The sequence below is a fragment of the Salvia splendens genome, chromosome 4 (assembly GCF_004379255.2).
Source record: "Salvia splendens isolate huo1 chromosome 4, SspV2, whole genome shotgun sequence".
Taxonomy (NCBI): Eukaryota; Viridiplantae; Streptophyta; class Magnoliopsida; order Lamiales; family Lamiaceae; genus Salvia; species Salvia splendens.
Genome location: NC_056035.1, coordinates 3045691 through 3066551, shown reverse-complemented (window position 1 = coordinate 3066551; position 20861 = coordinate 3045691). Strand labels below are relative to the sequence as shown.

Here is a 20861-nt window from a genome sequence, read left to right as displayed (position 1 = left end):
GAGAAGCCCAACGCCGCAGTGATGTCACAACTTGTTGGCAAGCCGGGCTCTCCAGCACATTGTTCCTACGGAGTACATGATATTCCTCCCACAGTTCGTCAACTCGACTCTGAACATCCGAGATGGTAACTCCCCCGCGCTCACGGATATAATCCTCATACGCAGTCCTCTCAGCAATGGCCGTATTCAGCTCGGCCTCCAGATCTTTCTTATCGGACTCTAAGTCCTTGATATCGGCCTCCAGCTTCACTAAACGAGCCAGAAGCTCGTCATTCTTCGTCTGATCGGCTATAGCTCTTCTCTCAGCTTCGTCCAAAGCCGAAGAGTACAGCCGTTTCCAGTGAAGTATCTCCATCTCCTTGGGTACAAAGCAGCTATATTAGTTCGGCAGCTGTACCGAGCAGATAGTAAAATACAACAGGAATAAAGGCGAGTACGAAAAGCTATACGAAGACAAGTGTAGAGAATTTTTTATTCACAAGGAAAATTTTTTACACTAGGGCTTCAAGGCCATTTTACAAGGAAGAAACTAGACTAAGAGAAGGGAGACGAAATCATACTCCGCCAGCTTCGTCTCCGGCTCCTCGGTCTGGTACAGCTTCTTTCTCCTGGGCTACCTCAGCCTCGGCCTCGCCTCCTGCCGGCCTCGCCTCCGCCTCCTGATCGGCTTCCTTCTCCGGATGCCTGGCATGATCGACTTCGGCCTCCCGCTCCAGCGGCTCGGCCTCACCCTCTCCGTTGTAAGTCGAAGCGGGTGAAACGGGTCCCACGGAGGCAAAGATAGCCTCCAGGTTCTCGTCCCGATCAGCTCGACAACTCCGGACTCGGTCTGCAGAAAGCAGGACCGAGGATGAAGCGAGCTCCTCAAGGAGCGGCAGATTCTGAAGCCGAGCTGCTATCTCTCGGCTGTACAGAGGCAGCACGACGTCGGCCCCCTGCTCGCCCTTATCGGTAATTAGCCTTACCAGACTACCGACAAAGGCCGAGAACTGGCTGCTCAAAAAGAGTTTCTCCGTGTAAACACGGAGAGCCTCCCCCTGGGCAGCCACATCGGCTGCCTCCTTCTGAGCCTCCCGGAGCTTCGTCTGCTCTCGCAGGATGATCAGCTGGTTTTTGGCTGACCGAGCTTCCTCCTGAGCCGAGATCCTAGCAGCTCGGGCCCTCTCAAATTTGGCCTCAGCCTGTTCGGCCAGACTACGAGCAAGATGCAACTCCTTCTGCATCTCCTCGTAGTCGTGGGATGCTTTGGAGAGCTCCACGGAGACGAGCTTGGCTCTCTGAAGATGAACAAGGAAAAAAACTCAACAGAATGGCCATCAAAAATGTGGAAAAGAAGCCGAGTCAGAAAGCTTACCTCCACAAAATTCGTCGGCCATTGAAAAGGCTCAGGGACGTGTTCCGGGATGTCTGCAACCACCTCGGAGATGACCAGCTCTTTCCCCGGCACTTTTGGGGACTCATGAAATTTCCCCTTCCCTTTAGCCGAAGACGGCTCCGGCTCTTTCGGATCCGAAGAAGAGGTTTTTTGCCTCTTCGGATTCTTCTCGGCTTCAGACGCCGAGCGAGGGGCTCTCTGCCTCTCCGGCTCCACAAGCTCGGAGGACTTTCGGATAGCTTTGTTCAGCATATACACTGCCAAAAAGCAAGAAAGCAAGGTTAGTTTTCTTCGTTAAAGCAGTAGAGCATAAAGATAAAGAAAAATCCTCACCCTCGGCCTCTTCGTCCGAAGACGAGATGTCGAACACGACGTCGCCCTTGACGAGCTCAGACTCCGTGTATTGTTTCCTAACTATGGGAATCTTGTTGAGCTCGCCATCGAGCTCGTCCAACGGTTCAGGCCGAGGATGACGGATAACGGACTTCGGCCCTCTCCAGGGAAAACTAGGAGCCGCGGTCCTATCATAGTAGAAGAAGCGGTTTTGCCACTTCGGCCACTTCGTTTTACAAAAGGCCCTAAAGGGCTGTACAGGGATCAAGTAAAACCAAGACCCCTTCCTCTTAAATTGAAAGAATTTAAGGATCGTCTTCAAAGACAAATCCCTTCCTAACCTACGGAGTTCGGCAGCGAAGGCCGACAAGTGCCTCCAAGAGTTCGGAGTCACCTGGCCTAAAGGAAGCTGAAAAAAATCTAGTAAATCTATAAAGGCAGAAGGGAGGGGGAAACGAAGCCCGCATTCTAAGCAGGCCTCGTACACGGTGGCGTAACCCTCCGGCGGGGAGTCAGCCCTATGATCACCGTCAGGTACCACCACCTTCCCCCCAGGAAAAGAGTATTTTTCGTGAAGGGATATCACGGTATCCTTACTCAAGATACTGTGAAAATACTCTACGGTCTTCTCCCCGGATTCTTTCCGGCTAGAAGACCCCTTACCCCCTTTTCTACCGCTACCAGACTCAGACGAAGAAGAAGCAGACATGGTTCTTACTCTTTGAAAGTTTGAAGAAATCCTGTGGAAATTTTTGAAAGCGGAAGGAAATTTTTCACGCAAAAGATAGAGAGTGCAGAAGAAGCCAATAGCAAAGGTGTTCGAATGATGAAGAAAGGCGGTATTTATCAGATTTGGAAAAGATTTCAAATCATCGCACCGTTTCATATCCCACCTTTTCAGGATTCAACGGCCGGATTTTACTGTCGCATTTAATGCCGCATTTAATGCAGTCACGCGCAGGGCACGTCCCCTGACTTCAGCCTCCCCCGTACCCTTTTCCAGAATGCCGAAGTGACTCGCTTCGCCGAAGTGATTCACTTCGCTTTTCGGGGGAGGTAGTGATGGGGTGCGTACTAAACAAGCCCAACAGCAATGACGGCCCATCAGCCCAAAGCCCAAGGAGGAGTATGAGTTCGGCATTACCAAAGAGTTCGGCCTCAGCCTACAGCTCGGTAAAAGCCAACCTATCAAGCTCTGCTCTCAGGTCGGCATCAAGCTCTACTCTCAGATCGGCAACCAAAGCAGTTCGGTCTCAGTATTCGACCGAACAAGGAGTTAGTGGACCCATACAGGATGTCCAACACACCCACTACCACGTGGTGTCAACTCAGGCCACGATCGTAGGCCATGACCTACACTACATCCACGATCTTAGGCCATGACCTACACGACATCCACGACTTAGTGGTGATGCAAGCCACGATCTTAGTTCATGGTATAAATAGAACTTAGATCAGATAGAAAAGGGTTAGAAAGCTCTCTAGAGATAAAATCATATAGCAAGTCTGTGTTGTAAGCTGTAATCCCAGATCAAGCAATACAATCTTGCCCTCCCTTCTTCCCGTGGACGTAGATTTACTTCAGTAAATCGAACCACGTAAATTCTGTGTGTTGTAGTTTTCATTCTCTACCAGCATTCACTAACATCAGAAATTCGCGGATTCATCAGGAGAATATATAGAAATGAATGCAGGTTGGCGTGGGTTGGCAAATAGACAAGCAAAAATGGTTAGCTTGAAAATCAAGGGACCCGGGAAGCAGAAGGTACAACCCTATTGAAGCGCACGCGTGGTGTAATTGTCATGATCATCACCTCATTATTAACTCAACACTAGGGCTAGGCCCCTCCATTTCCCACTTTTTTCTATTCTTTTCCTCCACACCCTTGCTTCTCATACATCCATCATTTCCCATTGAATATGCACACAACACAACATATAAATTAAGATACCCAGCCTTTTCTATAAACGTCAAATCCAAAAATGTTATTAGTTATAGCATCGAAGATGGCATATGAGAACATAAATCAATCGCAGCCCTTTCGAGTTGAGGGCACAAAATATGTATTTAATGGAGTTTTTCGATTATACCGATGATGGGGTCTGTCAACATCCGACCCCATCTGAATCCACTGTTGTTTTCTACTCCCTCCGTCCCATTTAAAATGATCATCTTTCCTTTTTTATTTGTCCCAATCAAGATTAATACTTTCCAATTTTGAGAATAACCTCTTCTCTTCTTTCTGCTCATTAAAATATTTAACTACCTTTTTCCTTAATATTTTATTTCACCTAACAACACTTCCTAAAATCATGTGTCACTCAAGAATGTGGCTATCTTGAGTTGGACGGATGGAGTATTAAAATAACGACACAAATGCAATTCAAATAGGCTCCACAACTCGCATAACAATGTTATTTATTATTATTATTATTATTATTATTATTATTATTATAGTAGTACAATATTCTACTATTAATAATCCTACATTAGTGAAATGTGGTAACTAGAAGTTTGCTTTATTTTGACAACTGGTGCGGAAATTTAGATTTTTTGATGTATCATAATATGCGGTATCTTAGCTTGTCTAGAAGTTATAAGGATAACTTAATAATTAAAAAGATACTATATGAGAGAGATAATTAGGTTTTGTTTATTTTGAGTATAAATCAAGAATCCTCGATTATTTGAAATTTCTTAGAATTAGAGAAAATTTAACCATCTTTTGAGAAAAGTATTTCACTTTATTAGCACATAAAAAATATTAAAGTTATTTAAATCATAATTTTTTTGATCAAATTTTGGTTAGTCTCACAAAGTTTGAAGATGGTGTGGGGTCCTCACGATAAATAAAAATGATTGTTTAATTAAATTAACAAATAAAAAAAGGAAAAAAAAGAGATAAAATAAATGTTCTAATTAAACAATATTCTTTTAAATATCACAAAAGTGTTGTTTTGTACACGAATAAAATAATTTGTGAAAAATTAAATTTTTGTAATTTAATACTCAGTATTTTATTTTAAAACAATGTGAAAAAACTGAGAGAATTAACCAAACTTTGCAAATTAAACAGAGTACTATTAATTTAATTTTTATAGCACTGTCTTTTTCTCACTGAAAAGGATGGTCTACTATACAACCCTTTACATCTTAGCATAAGTACAGTGGAGGATTTAGTAAAAGATTTGGGGATTTAGGCTTTTGGATAATGATTATTAAAATGACAATCTCATCTCTATCCCTTTAGCATGTGGCCCACAATGATTGGTTTGTGACTCTAATCCTAGTATAAAGCCTAATCTAATTCATATCCTAGGCTAAGCTTACCATTTGGTGAAATAGTCATACGTTTCCACCCAAAGTTGAAGAACTATTAACACTATGCAATGCGTGATACTATTTCTTTGTACGAGGACGACGTATCATTTGTATTATTGGTCATACATATAAAAATATATTATTTCGAAGTAAGTTTAATTAGAACTTTTAACGCATTTACTCATTTAGTAATAAAGAAGTTTAGGCCATCGAGCCGATGGCCCGTCGCAGCAGCTTGATCGAGACACGAGAGGGGCCTCACGCCATTTTATATCTTGTTTGATTGTTTTTTAATAAAAAATTTGGCTCCTGATTTTTTATATGTGACTGATTTAATCATAAACAAAGTACTCCATATTTTAACAAATCACACGTCACCTGTGATCTATTGACATGTCAATACACTTATACTACGTTTCTATAGTCAAACAAGAATGTTGTCGCATAAACCGAACTACTCCAATTTGCGATTAAATATAAAACCTAAAAGGGTAAATTTTTGTAAATTCTAAAAAATAAAATAAAAGGTGAACTAGAAAACGAAACCACATGCAGTCAATTCTTGAAAAAAATTGAGTAGAATATTAAGTTTTTCTAAATCACATGGTATATTTGATTTTGAGTGAATTAAATCATTATCACTAGGGATGTCAACATAGCCTGGAACTCGTGGGCTGACCCGAATAGCCCGCTAAATTTATAGGATTAGAGCTGGAAATTTCTAGCCCGATAAAATTAAAACCTGATTAACCCACGACCCGTTAGGGATAGACCCGAAAACCCGATAAAATTTCTATTATTCTATTTTTTACTTCTAATTCGACACTTCATTCGACACTTCATTGATTAATATAGATAACTAAAAAAATAACTTTCAATTTTATATTAAATATACAAATTATATATTGAATTTTTATTAATATAATAATTGATAAATAAATTAAAAACTTCAAATTCACTTTAAAAAATATTTAAATTTCTAAACCATGCATTAAAATTTCACGAAATATCTCAAATATTAGTATTTGATCATGTTTATGATTGAGTTTGACCATATATCTCAAATTTATCATGATTAAATATTTTACATTTTATGATTATAACTAATTTTCATCATTATTTATTGGATTGATCGCATGTTAATCTTATTGGTAGCAACCCGATTAACCCATTGGGCTAGTCCGAAACCCGACCTTTTATGGTTATGGCTGAACTTTTACAATTCGAAAGAGTTCACAACCCGATTAGTCCGCATCCGATTGACCCGCAACCCGAGTCGGCCCGGCCCGATTGACATTCTAATTATCACCCATGTGATATAATCTTTTTGTTTCTATAATTATTGTTAATTCATTGATGGTGATTTGACACTTGATGCGAACGATCAATCTTATAAAGATTCCAACTTCTCCAGGATATGATTTTTTCATCATTGGATATTGATATTTATTTCATCATTAAATGGAATGACAGTAGTCTTTATCTTATTGGGACTGTACTAGAAATCCAAGGACGAGAGCATCCACAACACATAATACTCGGGCCCGGATATTGGGCCTTAAAGATGACCCGGTAGACCTTCCTGAACTCGGACTAGACAAGGGCCAGGCCGGCCCAGTTCGTGTCGTTTTGGGCTGGGCCGGAAGGTAAGCAAAGGACTCAGTTTCACACCTCATAAAAAAAAATCAAATACAGCTTGAATATTTTTTGCAAATGAGAGTTTTTCTGTGTATATACATAGAGAAACAGACATTTTCGTTAGAATTTACAATATATTTACAAAAGTGTGGCAGAATTCTTAGACATACCAAACCTATAGAGAAAGATACTCAACGAGGACTTGCTATGGTGGTGCCTTCTTTAAAGATGATACTAGCAACTTTTGGAGGGAGCCATGCTGGGTTGCCATTACTTTGGCCCTCTTGATTGCCGGCGTCGGCGATCCGCTTCCGGTTCCTTCGACATCTATACCGTAGCCCTCCAACGACGTTTCTTCCAACAAAGGTGCCTATTTTCGTGGCTGTGAACAGGCCGAATGCGATTGCCAGAGGCCGCACCGCCCAGTGAAAATCTTCGGCCAGTTCGTACTTCTCCAAAAGGCCGGGACACGTGTCGAATGAGACGCGCTCCACTTCCTCGGGGCTAGCCAAGAAACGAGCGTGTTCGTTGTCTCCGAGGACGAGCCTTCCCGGGAATTTAATCTCCAGGCAGCCGTTCGGAAGAACGCGCGAGATTCTTCCACTCGCCCACGAGCCTCCCCGTTTATGAGGCCACTCGAATTGGGGTGTGGCGATGTCGGCCTTCAGCCTCACGGACTGCCCGACCGAGAATGGCTCCACGACTCTGAGCTCGGAGTAATGTCCCCTCCATAGAGTATCCAGCCCCAAGAAGCCGGCGCCAGCAGTTCCATCGCGGTGAATGTAGTGCAAAATCCCGAGAGATGCGTGCTGCTCGTTTCCTTTTATCAGTTGCACCCAATCCCCCGATGCAAAGCCCAAGGTGACCCTCTCTATGGTTACGGCATTCAGCCTAAGCTGATTGTGCATGCTAGGGATTTGAACCAGCACGAATGCATCCCTTTCGCCATCCTTCTCAAGCCCGACCACAACTCCTTCCTTTACAACCAAACTAACGGGCTTGCAAGTGCTTATATCCTTCCTCGAACGAACTGTATCACCAATCTCAAGGCGATCTTTCGAGAGGTACCATGTGGTATAGCCACTGCAGTGTGGCTTATTCACATTCAGATTGCTCCCCTGGTTACTCCACGACCCGTTGCTGTAAACAGCCTTTCGCGAGCTGCAAAGTCCAAATTTCTAGTTTGAGAGTATCTAAAAAAACAGAACACTATGTGAAAACAGTCATTTTATGGAACCTTTCAAATGCTTGTAGAATGTCTGACATTAGAGGCCGGTTGCGAAAGTCATTCTCGAAACAGCCTTTCAGGACTTCTTCTACTGCAGGAGGAAGGCCACATGGAACGCAGGGCCTTTCTTGGCGTACTACAACAGAATGGTGCATCTCCTCCGGGGATCTCCCGAACCAGGGTGGAGTGCCAGTCAGCATTTCGATAATGCTGCAGGCGAATCCCCACGAATCAGTCTCGTAGGATATTGGACCTCTCACTCCAGGTTGCCATTGTTCGGGTGCTATGTAGTTGAGGCTTCCGAGCCTCACAGCTACTTGAGGATCACGCCAAGGAATCCCGAGAAGCAAGTAAGGGACCCCAAAGTCTCCAAGGACAACATGGCCGCCTTCATCAAGAAGGAAATTGTTCGGCTTAAGGTTCAGAACTAGGAGACCTATTTGGTGCAGTAGTTGAATTTCTTTCGCCAATTCAATACCATACCTGAAGCGATTTATCATAGTTAGTTCGAGATTTCTATCGAAAAGAGAGAATACACACAATGGTAGTTACCTCAGAACATCGGCTAATGAAAGCTTTCCTCCATTCATCTGCGCCATCCTGTCACCTACTGACCCCTCGTACGATTTCAATGCTATGCAGATCTGTCAAAAAGACAACATTATTACCTAAGGTTTTACACGCAAAAACGACAAATATGTAAACTAATCAACAGTTCACAAAGAAGATGAACCTTCCCGGATATGATAGAGATACCGTGCAACCAACAGACACCTTGCAAGTTTTGGGACTTTGAATTCCTCCATACTTCTTCGAACCTACGAAGAAACTCATTTTCGTGACCCTCCTTTATCGAATGTAACATCTTAACCACAACCTCATGATACTGATCATAGTCCTTTCCGGACCGATGATGCGTGGCTACCCAAACATCACCAAAAAGTCCGTGCCCGATCCTGTACTTGAGTTTCAAAGACGCAGGATCAATATACGAGCTGGGAAACACAGGTGTAGCGTCAACAGTTTTCAACCGATCAGGATCCCCATCATAAAGCTCGAAATCAAAATGGACTACCGGCGAAATTTGTTCAGTCATTCCCCCTCACTGCAACAAAGGGATCATGTATAGTGGCAAATTCATATAAACTACACAATTTATCTCAGGATCACTTCAATTTTAACACACTCTTTTCTAATTTCGATAGAATCAAACACAAAAAAGGAGCAATAAATTTTGATCATAAATTCCTACCACATGAATTACATAATTTTCTGTTTTCCCCATCATAACATTTTACCATATTTCAAGAACTGATTTTTAACTGAACTGAGGGGTTTCAAGCTACAATTGATCAGCAAAAGTAACGACATGCAATTTCCAGCTACAAAAGGTAAAGGGGAAAACATACAAATTCATTAATTCTCAAATTAATCCATCAATAAACCGTCACATATACACAATTATACTAAAAAGAAAAGCAATTTCACATTGAGCAATTAAAAATTCAGACAAAGCATACCTTACACTGCTGAAGAGATAAATTGCAACAGAGAAAGCGGAAAGATCGGATTTTTATTTTAAAATAAATTAAAAAAAAACTATTACAACCCACAGAGGGGAAGAAGAAGGAGAAGTCGCAGTCAGTTTGAGACGTACCCGTGAAGTGAACTACGACAATGGTGGACTATTTTACTCTTTTCGAAGGTTGCTTCCTCTTTTGTCTTATCTCTTATTTTTTCTAATTTATTCGTGATAGTAGTATTATTTTGTCTTTTGAATTTATAGATAATTTTGGCTCTGTTAATTAGTTCGCACTTGAAATTTAGAAATCCATCCCATATTGAAGCTAAAAATGATTAAAAATCTTTTGAGATTTATTTTCGAATTGTTATTTTGTACAGTATTGTTATTCATTGAGAAAATGAGGAATTATTTTGTCATCATTTTCACCTATGAGTTTTGCAGGGAAAATAAATGAAATTAGATATCTCAAACTATCAACTTCTTTTTTCTCTTTAAAAAAGAACATAAACTTTTATAGATGATAGATTAAGACTACAAAACATCATTCACTACTGCTTGAACTGATCCTAGCTGCATTTCTTTGTTTCCAAAACCATAATGAAAGTATCATTCTTGAATTTTCATTTCAAATCTCTAAAACTTAGAACATGAGAGCAACCCCTTGAAAGAAGCTTTTAATCTGGGCTTGACTTGTGGAAGCAAGTACCTAAGCTCTTCACTACCATCATTACATCTGTTAAGGGAGAAAACCCATGTGTTCCTTGAAGTTGATACATAATTAAGCTAAGACACAATAAGGGCTTGAAGTTGTAATAACATTTTCTTAAACTTAATCACCAACTTACGTTGAACCGCGTTTGGACTTGACTCTCCGATCCTTGGCCTGCTCTGGTGTTGGTGCAAGGTCTACTCTCAAGTGCTGGATGAAACGAAGCTGCAAGATCACGTGAAACGGTGAATCAGAGTTCTCTTTCATACTCTTTCGTTACATAGTAGTAGAATGTTATCCTAAGTTGTGAGATACACTAAATTGTAAGAAACACTATTTGCCTAATGCATTCTGTATATCAAGTTCAATCATAACCACAATCACAATGAGTGATGGAACAAAACCAAGAAAGGGAAGTTTGATTCATATATCTATTCTCTCCAGTGTTAAAACAGTTGAATGTTTATATAATAGTGAAACCCCTCCTTGTCACCTTGCATTGCAATACAAATTTCATTTTTTTTAAAAACACATCATTTCTCATCATATATCTTTAACAAGCAAACATCTAGCTGCCTAAAAATTTACAAAGGGCTAAACAACAAGATGATTTTCTGCAATAAAATTACTCCTGGAGACGATTGTACCTGATCGCCATCTTTGATCCCGTATTTCTTTATGCAGGCAATGTCGTGGATCAGCTTCTGGCCTTCATAACACAAGCAGAAGTGGCTCCATTCAAGGGCCATATAACAGCCAAAATTCATCAATTATCAATCTTTAAAGAAGCATGAATATTGCAACAGTCAACTAGAGATTCTGCTGACACCATTGGTCTAAAGACTCTAAACAGCTGAAATTCTTTGTTTTACCACAATTTCTGAAATCTTAAACACTACTAAAAATGTTGATTGTAAAGAAGAAGAGAGCCTATAGAGGAGGACAAATCCACAATTCTCAATTTCATCCTCATACATCACACAAAACAGATTCATCGAGATTTCACAAAACCCACAACACACTGAAAAAATCTAAAAGAAAAATAAACCAAAGTTTATTATGTAGCATAGTCTTATTCTATCGTCGTCGGGAAACTGATTAAAACGCCTCCTCCACAGCAAATTTAAGCTCGGCCACTGTAGCATTTCTCGCCACATTAAGATCTGCAAAATCAAAATTTTATGTTGTTGAAATAAACCCTACGAAAAAAGAGAATCAAGAATTTAAAATTTTTTCATAATTACTGAATGAAGAGCCGTCCAATTTATGAACAGAGAGATTGAGAAACTGCTGCTCCGGAAGCCTTCGATAGGTGGGAGTCCGGTTGTAAAGAGAAAAAGGGATCAACTTTTTGATGGGTCCATTCCTATTGCTCGTTTTAGGGAAAACCTTCACCATTAAATTCGATCGAGAAGGAGAATGAAGAAAGAGAGGTCTTTTCATTGTTTTCACCGTTATGTTTATATTGTTGTGTTTTGGATTGGAGGGAATATTTGTCTCATTTAATATTTAGATATTTCAACAAATATTCGATCATAATTCATTGTAGTACTATTTATTATACACCATTGAACTCAATAATCAATCCAAGAAAGCACAACAAACTCAATAATCCTTTCGATTCTTTCGACTTACAAATTTCTGTTTCATACCAAAAATCAACAATCAAATGGGACAAAAAAAGAAAACAGAAAAAAAAAAAATAATTTTTACAAGCAATAGATAACTGCTCAATCTCCAACCTTAAACATTTTCGATTTCTTGATTCTGTTCTTTCTCATCTGAGACAGATTCACAGCTGTCATCTGCAGCAGGAGGGCTCTTGAACATTTCATCGCTTTCTAACGCAGCAAACTTCTCCTTGTCTCCTTTGAGCAGCGCCACCACCTCTAGCATCGTCGGTCTCTTCTCCGGCTGACTATGTGCACAGATCAGTCCGACCAAGACGACTCTCTTCAGCTCCTCTTCGTTGTACTTCCCATCAAGCCTCGCATCTGCAAGTTCGCTGAACTTCTGTTCGCAAGCCAGGGGCAGAGCCAAGTCTGTGATCGGACGTTTCGTCGTTGAACTGAGCTTCTCTAGCGGCTTCTTGCCACTAGCAAGCTCGAGCAGGAGAATGCCGAAACTGTAAACGTCACAGCTCTCAGATGCCTTGCCTAACATCGCGTACTCTGGGGCAAGGTAGCCGAGAGTACCCTTGACCCTCGTGGTCACATGCGTTGCACCATCAGGTATAAACTTTGCAAATCCGAAATCAGCAACTTGAGCTCTGAAGTCGGAATCTAGCAGCACGTTGCTGGCTTTGATGTCTCTGTGGATTATGTGTGGGGTAGCATAATGGTGTAGATAGCTGGGATTGAACAAGAGTTAGCCTGGAAGGAGGAAGATGATAATTGAGTGAGCAAAAGTCGTTATGAGTACTTACACGATGCCCTCAGCAGCACCGAGAGCAATGTTCATCCGCCTTGTCCAGTCGAGATGACTTTCAGCAGAGTGTTGCCCGTGAAGATGTGACAGTAGGCTCAGATTGGTCATGTAGTCGTAGATAATCAGACGCTCTTGCCCTTCAGCACAATAGCCGCGTAAAGTTAGCAAATTTTTGTGCTGTACACGTGCAAGTATCTCGACTTCAACAGAAAACTCAACCTCCGCCTTGTTACTCCATGACTTTAACCTTTTTACAGCAATCTGTTCGGAGATGAAAGAGATAAATCAAACATCGATAAACATATAAGAAGGGCGATGTTTCATCTAGCTCAGCATGATGTTCACGTTTTCAGAAAGGGAACTTTGAAAATGTTGACTCTTTGATCACATAATAAACTTGTACAGTACATGAACTATTGCACATTCAGTATTTTGTCATTGCCTAATCACGTCTACCATGTTGATATCAATAACATCTCAAATGAAGGCAAGAATAGGAGTATCATTGAAGAAACATTAGCCGTAAACGTACTTTCCTGAAAAGACTATAATTGGACACATTGAAGGAAAAATTAGCTGAATACATATTCCTAAAAAGGCCTCATAAACACACATGAAGAGAAAGTCGAAGAATGACCTCAGTCACTAATGTGCATACCACAGCTACAACCAAAGCAAGTAAGCACAAAGGCAAGAACAGCCTAGGTTATTCGTCTCAATTTGAGACGTGAAAACAGGAGAAAAAGGCACCCAAAGGCCGTGATGCACAGGGCACGTTTCAACGAAAACTAAGAATCCTAATACAGATCTTTTCATCGATAGTAAATCCATAAACTGATAAACAGTCTAAACTATTGGCAAATCACATATTTTGATGAGCATTGATTGTACTCTCTTGGAACACTTTGTTAAATTATCATAACCAAACAGAACCATAAACTAACACTCTCCAACAACAGTGGAATACTATAGTTCGAGGACGATGAGAAACTAGACGAAGATGATGAAAGGCGAGGCCGTCTTACTTGCGAACCATCCCATAGCTGACCCCAATAAACACTGCCAAATCCACCTTCTCCGAGCTTGTTATCATAGTTGAAATTGTTTGTAGCCAATTGCAATTCTTTCAGAGAAAAAATCCTCCATGATGTCTCCTTTTTCCCTTGGGTTTTCCTATGGAGAAAGAAACATATAAATTACAGAGGAAAGTGAAAATGAAAATGCTAAAAATCAGTAAAATGAATAGAATTGAGGGGTGAATCAGAAGAAACGCTAAAATTCAAGTAAAGAAACAGCAATAGAAACAAACATAGACCTAATTAAACTGAAGTACTTACCGATCTGAACCCCTACCACAGCAAAAATATGAGAAGAAATCCATAAACCTTTACACAACAAAATCCCCCCTTTTCTGCAGATTTTTCACCGGAACTTGTTTAAGCTCAATAGCGCCGCCATGAAACCCCCAACTCTCACTCACTGAAAAACCATCACTTCAGCAAAGCTACAAACTTAAAAATTCAAAGAGGTGTTTGGGAAAAAGTGGAGAATTTATTGGTTTTGAGACCGATCGTCGTGAAGGGAGCAGATGCTTTGCTTGCGACAACGATTGAGCAAAGAAAAAATTAGAATTGACAAAAGTAGGGAGGTTTATTATAAATCGAGATAACGAGAAAGGTGGAGCTGATTGGGTATGCTCTGTGACTGTGTAGGAGAGAGAGAGATGTCGTTCTCTTGTTTTTGAAGTTTGCTTGAATCATTATTGGAGCTTTCCTCTTCCAGAATTCGAAAATTCCCACTGCTTGTCAACTTTTTCTTCCAGCTTTTTAAAAACGAATTATTTACTGTACTTATAATGGAAAATATAATGGATGGAGTATTATTCTAGAAAAATTAAAATATTATAATGTCTCATTATATACAGTCTACAGGGCGGTGGTTATATTATATTTTTAAAATATAAAATGAAGTTGGAATAATTAATTGTGAATTATGTGCGCGAGTGTAACACAATTTTAAGAGATAAATTGTAGAAAACCCATGAATAATTATTATATGACATGTTACTAATACTATTATTGTTTTCATGGGCATTGAATAATGAGATTTAGCGGTTGGTGGTACCTTTCAGACATTTTTATTAAATAATATCAACACATAATAGTTTGGACAATCAATTAATTATTTAAATACTAAAATGACTAAGTTACGTGACGAGCAGCAACACCTAATCCATTGTAGGTGTTTTGAATTTTCTAAATAATCATGTTGAGATTACAATTGAACATATCTATAGCTAACATGTTTACACTCTAATTAGGAGATCGGAAATTTGAATACTTGAATTACATAAAATCAATAAAATCCATTGTAGGTGTTTTGAATTTTCTAAATAATCATGTTGAGATTACAATTGAACATATCTATAGCTAACATGTTTACACTCTAATTAGGAGATCGGAAATTTGAATACTTGAATTACATAAAATCAATAAATTTGGCCATTCTGATATGGAAGTTTTCCAATTGGTTTTCTGTTTTTTCTACCTTTTTGTTGCATAGATTTACATTGCTACGACTCGATTAAATTTTAGTTTTCCACTATAGCTAAAAACTTGTCCAGAAATCAGAATTCCTAATACTGAAATTAACTTTTCCGGTAATATCTTAACCAACGGAATCTTAGTTTATGTATGAATATAATGAACATGCGAATATTCTGAGAAACAGTGTGAGTTAAATGAAGACAAAAAAGTTTAATCGATGAGAAGCAATCAAAAGCATATGGATATGGGACAAATAACACAGCAATAATAATAATGATTCCCTCTCAACAAATACCAATCCACACACTTTGTGAGTTGAAGAGAATTAAGAAATATTGGGCATAAATTAAGAACTCTGCTACAGAAACGGAGTAATACGGAGTAGTAAGAGTTTATATAACCTTTTTGTGCTTTTAATTTATAAATATAATTTCACACATTTTTCATTTACATCTAATACATATAATAGTAAAGCCCAAAAATTAAAACCAACATCTTGATTGAATTCAAGGTATATATGGAGTATTCACATTTTGATCCATTAAAACACGTACAACATCGCCAAAAATGAATGACTATGGTATATTTCATCCAACTTACAATTAGCATATAGTAGTAGATTTTTTAAAAAATGAAGTCCACAACTCTCTCTCTCTCTCTCTCTCTCTCTCTCTCTCTCTCTCTCTCTCTCTCTAAGATGACAATTACGGTTATACAGAGATGGTGAACAGATAGAGTTTAAGCACCAAAGCAAGAGCCAGCTGCAACAAGAAGATACCAGCAACAATGAGGAACCACCTCTCACCGGCAGACTTTATGTGGTTTCTCAGGTTGAGGGCAACGAATGAAGCGGACATGAAGCCAGCTACACCAGCGACTACCCATCTCACGATTTCCTGAGGTATAACAGATAAACACTGCAACGAAAACCCAAAAAATAATGTTTATATCTCAACAATAGAGCCACTCAACAAACAGCAGACAAGAAGAGACACTCTCCAAGCTCGAAAGAATCAAACCATGGGAAGAAAGATGCAACTTTTTTATCTTACCATAGCGGGAATGAAGACAAACAGTGAGTAGCCATACAGACAGAGGAGATGGACAAAGCCGGATGGAGCGGAGAAGTATTTCAGGATTAAATACAGGGCAAGAGGCACTATAGAGACATAGCCGTAAAATAGACCAGCAGACCAGGTCATCAGATTGATATCGTAGTCCCATTCTTTTTTCTGCACTTTGTGTGCTACATAGGTAACAAATGTTCCAATGGAAGCTGCCACAAATATCAAGGTAGTGCAGATCCAGAAAGGCCCGTACCTGTAAACAAAAAGAACAATAAAATACCAAATTCATTGTTCGAGATCAGGATGGTAAAGCTGAACCACAAATATAGAGGTATTGTAGATGTCAAACTTGTATGTAAGATCATATGATTATATGTTCTCTACCGATACATATACCAACTGTACTAGGTTCAAAATATCAATCCCATTCCCATCCCAATGTTTATCTACAAAATGACCACACAAGTTGCAAATTTGATGTCCTGAATTTAGCGAGCATGCATCCACAAAGTGACAAATACATACATTTGCTTATAAATCAAATATGTTAAATTCTGCAGCTATGCAGTTCATTTCTTGCATTATTTCATGATTAAATGAAAACAAAACACTTAAAGTACAAAGGGCCAGCACCAATCCATAAACAGAGTATTGTATTTCTCCTGGACAAAGCAATATTACTTGGAAACTACAAAAAAGTTTCTATGTATTCATATTATGTCTTGCATTGTACTCATTCACATAGATAAGTTTGACTTCAAATATTATATATTTATGTGCATAAGCTGGTAGGGTATATGACAGTGATAATGCAATGTGTGTCTAAGGTGCATGGTTAGTTGTCAGACTAAGACATATGATGCATCCTCATATCTAATGGTTCTTAAGTCTTAACAAGTACAGTGTGCTGGAGTAGCGTTGGCATGAACATATCTTAGTGCCCAACATAAAAATTAGAGGCTAGTCTTTTAACAAGTGAATCTCTTACGCCTTCGCATGAACATGCTTAATTGACCAGATTATCACAGACCACACAGATAAAAAGACATGAGCCCTTCCAATATAATGTGGCATACATCCAAATATACTACTCCTATCAAATTGATTTAATGGAGCAAATCAAGAGCTAAATCAAAGCATTACTTAGGAGACTAGGACATAACATTCAAACAGATAGGCAAATTATAGTGGGGAGACATTTAAATATCTACTTGTGAGTTTCAGTATATTGCCACGAATCTGGAAATTTATTCGCTCTTTCCTGATATCATCATAACTAATACTAGGAGTTTTGGAATGTTATAATACTTAATGGGTAAATACTAGAATTATTTTATAACCCATTCTTTCCTCATTTAAACCGATACACTGCAATGTATGTTTATTACAACAAAAACAAACTAATCATTTTATTTTCAACTTTTACCCAACTCAACTCAGCAGACAGAATTCCATTTGGATAATAACATGGAAAATCCCTAGTCTGTGTTCAAATGGTAGATACCTTTTGAAGAATTCTAAAAGACAAAGCAGTAATAGGCATATTGCCCATGGTTCTCTTGCTGATCATGGTACGACAAATGGCCCTCATCATGGAAAATTTACAACATCCAATTGAGTCAAGAATGGATAGGTTCATGGATGCATGATTGAAATGAAACAAACCAAATGAAAATGTTCAGTTCTTAGCGGAAAACAGTATACATTCTTAAATCTTAATTAATTCCCGACTCTGCTTATGTTTACTCCTCTATAATTGGGAAGATACTCAAACCTTGTAGCTTAAGTGCTTGCTTGTGTAAACTAAAACCAATGCAGCTTAAGTGCTTGGTTGTGTGAACTAAAACCAATGCAAACAGAGTCAGATAAGTGTGTCATATAGCAAACTCACAAATCTGGGTTATTAGCAGTCTTTTCAGAGAAGGTTCCGTTGAAAGGAAACAGCGAATCTCTTATCCTCTCTAAAACATCTGCCGTATCAACATCAAAATAAGGCTTGTATGCAGCAATTGTGAATGACCGAAACCAACCGCTTTGCTGAGGTTCGTCAGAACCAGACACTGGTTTGCCAAACGAATCTAAATCAAGAAAGAACATACATTGAGAATCACTGAAGTTGAATCAAAAGCACAACAACAATAAATAAAAGGAATCCGTACAGAAGAGGTTGATTTGAATTCAGGCACAGCAAAACAGAGAAAAGACTTACAATAAGAAGCTACAACGCCACAAACTACATTCATACATCTCCTATGTTATTTTACTGATCTCGTTAATAGCACTAACATATTGATTACATGAACAGAGCAACCTAATTCACAGTAACACAGCACATTTTAATAAAATTTAACAGTAATTCTCTAAGTTCAGGATCATAGCACAATTCACTACAGCCAAATCACTCAAATCTGATAACTAACAAATCTGGAGCAGTTCAAATAATCCAATCACCACAACAACAAAAAAAATTATAAAAAAAAAACATAAACTCAAAAGCAGCTCATGTTTTCCATTCAAAACATAATGCATATAATCCAAACAAACTTCAATCACATACTTAAAACTCAATAAATAAGAAAAATACCATCGGCATCACGAGGAGGTTGTGCGGCACCGGATATTTTCCCCTGAGCTCCCGAAGGCGGAAATGTCTGAAGACTGGAATCTGGACACAATATCGTCATCCAAAAAGGTGCAAATTATTCATCAGAACAATCAAATTCCCGTTGGAAGAAAAAAAAAAGGAAAATGGAGTGAAAAATCAAAATTACCAGCAAATTTCACGGCAACATGCGCCGGCGCATCGGCGACTGCCTGCAACAATATCGACACCAACAAATCTATCAATCGCATATAGAAGAAAAGCTAGTAGGTAAAATCAGATCTAGCAACAGAGAAACAAATTACCGGAACAGATCCGCCAACATTTTGGTTGTCGATCGAAGTGTAATTGCCGGACATCATCTTGACAAATCGATTCGTTTGTAGCCGAATTACACTCTGTATCTAATGTGTATGCATATGTTTGATGTGTTTTTAGCTGAAGATCTGAGATTGGGGAAGACAGATTGATAAAACTTATTGTAAATTTCTAATTATATTTTTATTTGGAGGGCCCCACACTAGGTAAGAGTAACTGAGTAACCAATTGCTCATTTTTTAGTCCGAAAATAATTATCAGTAGTAAGAGCATCCACAATAGCGTCTAACGCACCGCCTAGCCGAGCGCCGGCGCTAAGCGGTGCGCTAGGCGGTCTATTGCAATCGCCCAGCCATTTCCGAATTTAAAAACCGCCTAGCGCTTGGTGGTCCCGTGGCGCTAGGCGGTGCGCTGGGCGATCCGCTCGGCGCTATTGTAGCGTCCGGATCGCCTAGCGCACCGCCTAGCGCGTTTTTTTTTAAACACTATATATACGCGCTTTGCACGTCATTTTCATTCGCACTACTTGTTTTAACGAGTACTCTCTCTATTTTAATTTCTGTACAAGATCAACACCTAGAAATGAGTAACGCCGGTAGTAGTAGTGGTGGGGATGCTGAGGAGTACGAGTGTTTAATGAACGAAGCGCTAGAGGCCTATACGAACCGTGAGATTGATCAATGGATGCAGAGGGTCTTGCAGCCGGCGGTACCTCGACCTCGCCCAGTGGTACACCGTCGAGCGGTGATTGATCGTGATCACGTAGGTGCACATCAGGGCCTATACGAAGACTACTTCGCACATGAGCCGCAGTTCAACGCCAACCTTTTCAGGCGCCGTTTTAGGATGAGCAGGTCCCTGTTTATGCGTATTGTTAACGATTTAAAGCAACGATAACTGTATTTCCGCTTCAGGCACGATGCGTCTGGCAGACCCGACCACACACCTATTCAAAAGTGCACTGCGGCAATCCGGCAGTTGGCCTACGGAGGCGCGGCAGACATGTGGGACGAGTACCTCCACATCGGTGAGACGACTGCCCTGGAATGTATGAAGTATTTCTGTCAGGGCGTGATTGAAGTATTCAGTGATCAGTACCTTCGAAGCCCTACCCCCGAAGACTGCCAGGATCTGATGCAGATGCACGGGGAGAAGCATGGGTTCCCGGGAATGTTAGGCAGCATAGATTGTATGCATTGGGAGTGGAAGAACTGTCCCGCTTCCTGGAAGGGGTTCTACACGGCCGACTACAAGGAAAAGAATCCCACGATGATCCTCGAGGTCGTAGCTGATTACCGGCTGTGGATTTGGCATGCGTATTTTGGGATAGCCGGTTCGAACAACGACCTCAACGTCCTCAACTCGTCGCCACTTTTCAACGAGCAGTGTCAGGGTGTCGGTCCGGCCATCAGTTTTGTCGCCAACGGCAACCGGCAAGATATGGGCTACTACTTGGCGGATGGGATATACCCTAGGTGGCCCGTCTTTGTGAAGACGATCCGATGCGCATCAGATGAGAGGAAGACCTACTTTGCGGCACGGCAGGAGTCGGCGCGCAAGGACGTAGATTGCGCATTTGGTGTGCTCCAGTCTCGATGGGCGGCAGTTAAGGGGCCAACGCGTTTGTGGCATGTCGACTGCATTGCAGATATAATGTACGCATGTATTATCATGCACAACATGATTGTCGAAGATGAAGGTGTACAACTGACTGATTGGGCCAACGATGATAATGAAGCCGGTCCAAGCCACGGCGTGGCCGCCCCCAACG

General features: G+C 40.1%; 3 protein-coding genes across 5 annotated transcripts; all 3 read right to left on the bottom strand.

Moving 5' to 3' along the window:
- Window positions 1-6707: 6707 nt before the first annotated feature.
- Window positions 6708-11547, bottom strand: LOC121797897 (E3 ubiquitin-protein ligase KEG-like). 3 transcript variants are annotated; one of them, XM_042196663.1, is made up of 7 exons: window positions 11375-11547; window positions 10778-11293; window positions 10267-10355; window positions 8630-9001; window positions 8449-8540; window positions 7906-8379; window positions 6708-7829 (listed from the first exon to the last, which is right to left on the bottom strand). In XM_042196663.1, the coding sequence occupies exons 4-7, from the start codon at window positions 8990-8992 to the stop codon at window positions 6860-6862; spliced, it is 1899 nt and encodes a 632-aa protein (XP_042052597.1). In that variant the 5' UTR covers window positions 8993-9001; window positions 10267-10355; window positions 10778-11293; window positions 11375-11547; the 3' UTR covers window positions 6708-6859. The 3 variants fall into 3 exon arrangements, with proteins under 3 accessions (XP_042052597.1, XP_042052595.1, XP_042052596.1); XM_042196661.1 differs by lacking the exons at window positions 10267-10355; window positions 10778-11293; window positions 11375-11547 and adding an exon at window positions 9554-9653; XM_042196662.1 differs by lacking the exons at window positions 10267-10355; window positions 10778-11293; window positions 11375-11547 and adding an exon at window positions 9417-9555.
- Window positions 11548-11713: 166 nt separating this feature from the next.
- LOC121801247 (PTI1-like tyrosine-protein kinase At3g15890) lies at window positions 11714-14368 on the bottom strand. The gene is made up of 4 exons (XM_042200697.1): window positions 13895-14368; window positions 13583-13730; window positions 12556-12818; window positions 11714-12480 (listed from the first exon to the last, which is right to left on the bottom strand). Exons 1-4 carry the CDS (start codon window positions 13936-13938, stop codon window positions 11874-11876), a joined length of 1062 nt encoding a protein of 353 aa, XP_042056631.1. The 5' UTR covers window positions 13939-14368; the 3' UTR covers window positions 11714-11873.
- Window positions 14369-15585: 1217 nt separating this feature from the next.
- Window positions 15586-19244, bottom strand: LOC121799056 (protein YIPF1 homolog). The gene is made up of 6 exons (XM_042198377.1): window positions 19078-19244; window positions 18942-18984; window positions 18755-18835; window positions 18062-18248; window positions 16156-16423; window positions 15586-16020 (listed from the first exon to the last, which is right to left on the bottom strand). The coding sequence occupies exons 1-6, from the start codon at window positions 19132-19134 to the stop codon at window positions 15814-15816; spliced, it is 843 nt and encodes a 280-aa protein (XP_042054311.1). The 5' UTR covers window positions 19135-19244; the 3' UTR covers window positions 15586-15813.
- Between the last annotated feature and the right edge of the window lie 1617 nt (window positions 19245-20861).

Coding starts and splice junctions, on each gene's coding strand:
- LOC121797897 (XM_042196663.1), bottom strand. CDS start 8,992: ATGACTGAACAAATTTCGCCGGTAGTCCATTTTGATTTCGAGCTTTAT. Junction 8,380..8,448: donor TCATTAGCCGATGTTCTGAG/GTAACTACCATT, acceptor AAATCGCTTCAG/GTATGGTATTGAATTGGCGA. Junction 7,830..7,905: donor ATTCTACAAGCATTTGAAAG/GTTCCATAAAAT, acceptor TGGACTTTGCAG/CTCGCGAAAGGCTGTTTACA.
- LOC121801247 (XM_042200697.1), bottom strand. CDS start 13,938: ATGGATTTCTTCTCATATTTTTGCTGTGGTAGGGGTTCAGATCG. Junction 12,819..13,582: donor AGCTATGGGATGGTTCGCAA/GTAAGACGGCCT, acceptor ATCTCCGAACAG/ATTGCTGTAAAAAGGTTAAA. Junction 12,481..12,555: donor GGTGCTGCTGAGGGCATCGT/GTAAGTACTCAT, acceptor GTTCAATCCCAG/CTATCTACACCATTATGCTA.
- LOC121799056 (XM_042198377.1), bottom strand. CDS start 19,134: ATGATGTCCGGCAATTACACTTCGATCGACAACCAAAATGTTGGCGGA. Junction 16,424..18,061: donor ACTGCTAATAACCCAGATTT/GTGAGTTTGCTA, acceptor TTTTGTTTACAG/GTACGGGCCTTTCTGGATCT. Junction 16,021..16,155: donor TTGTCTTCATTCCCGCTATG/GTAAGATAAAAA, acceptor TTTTCGTTGCAG/TGTTTATCTGTTATACCTCA.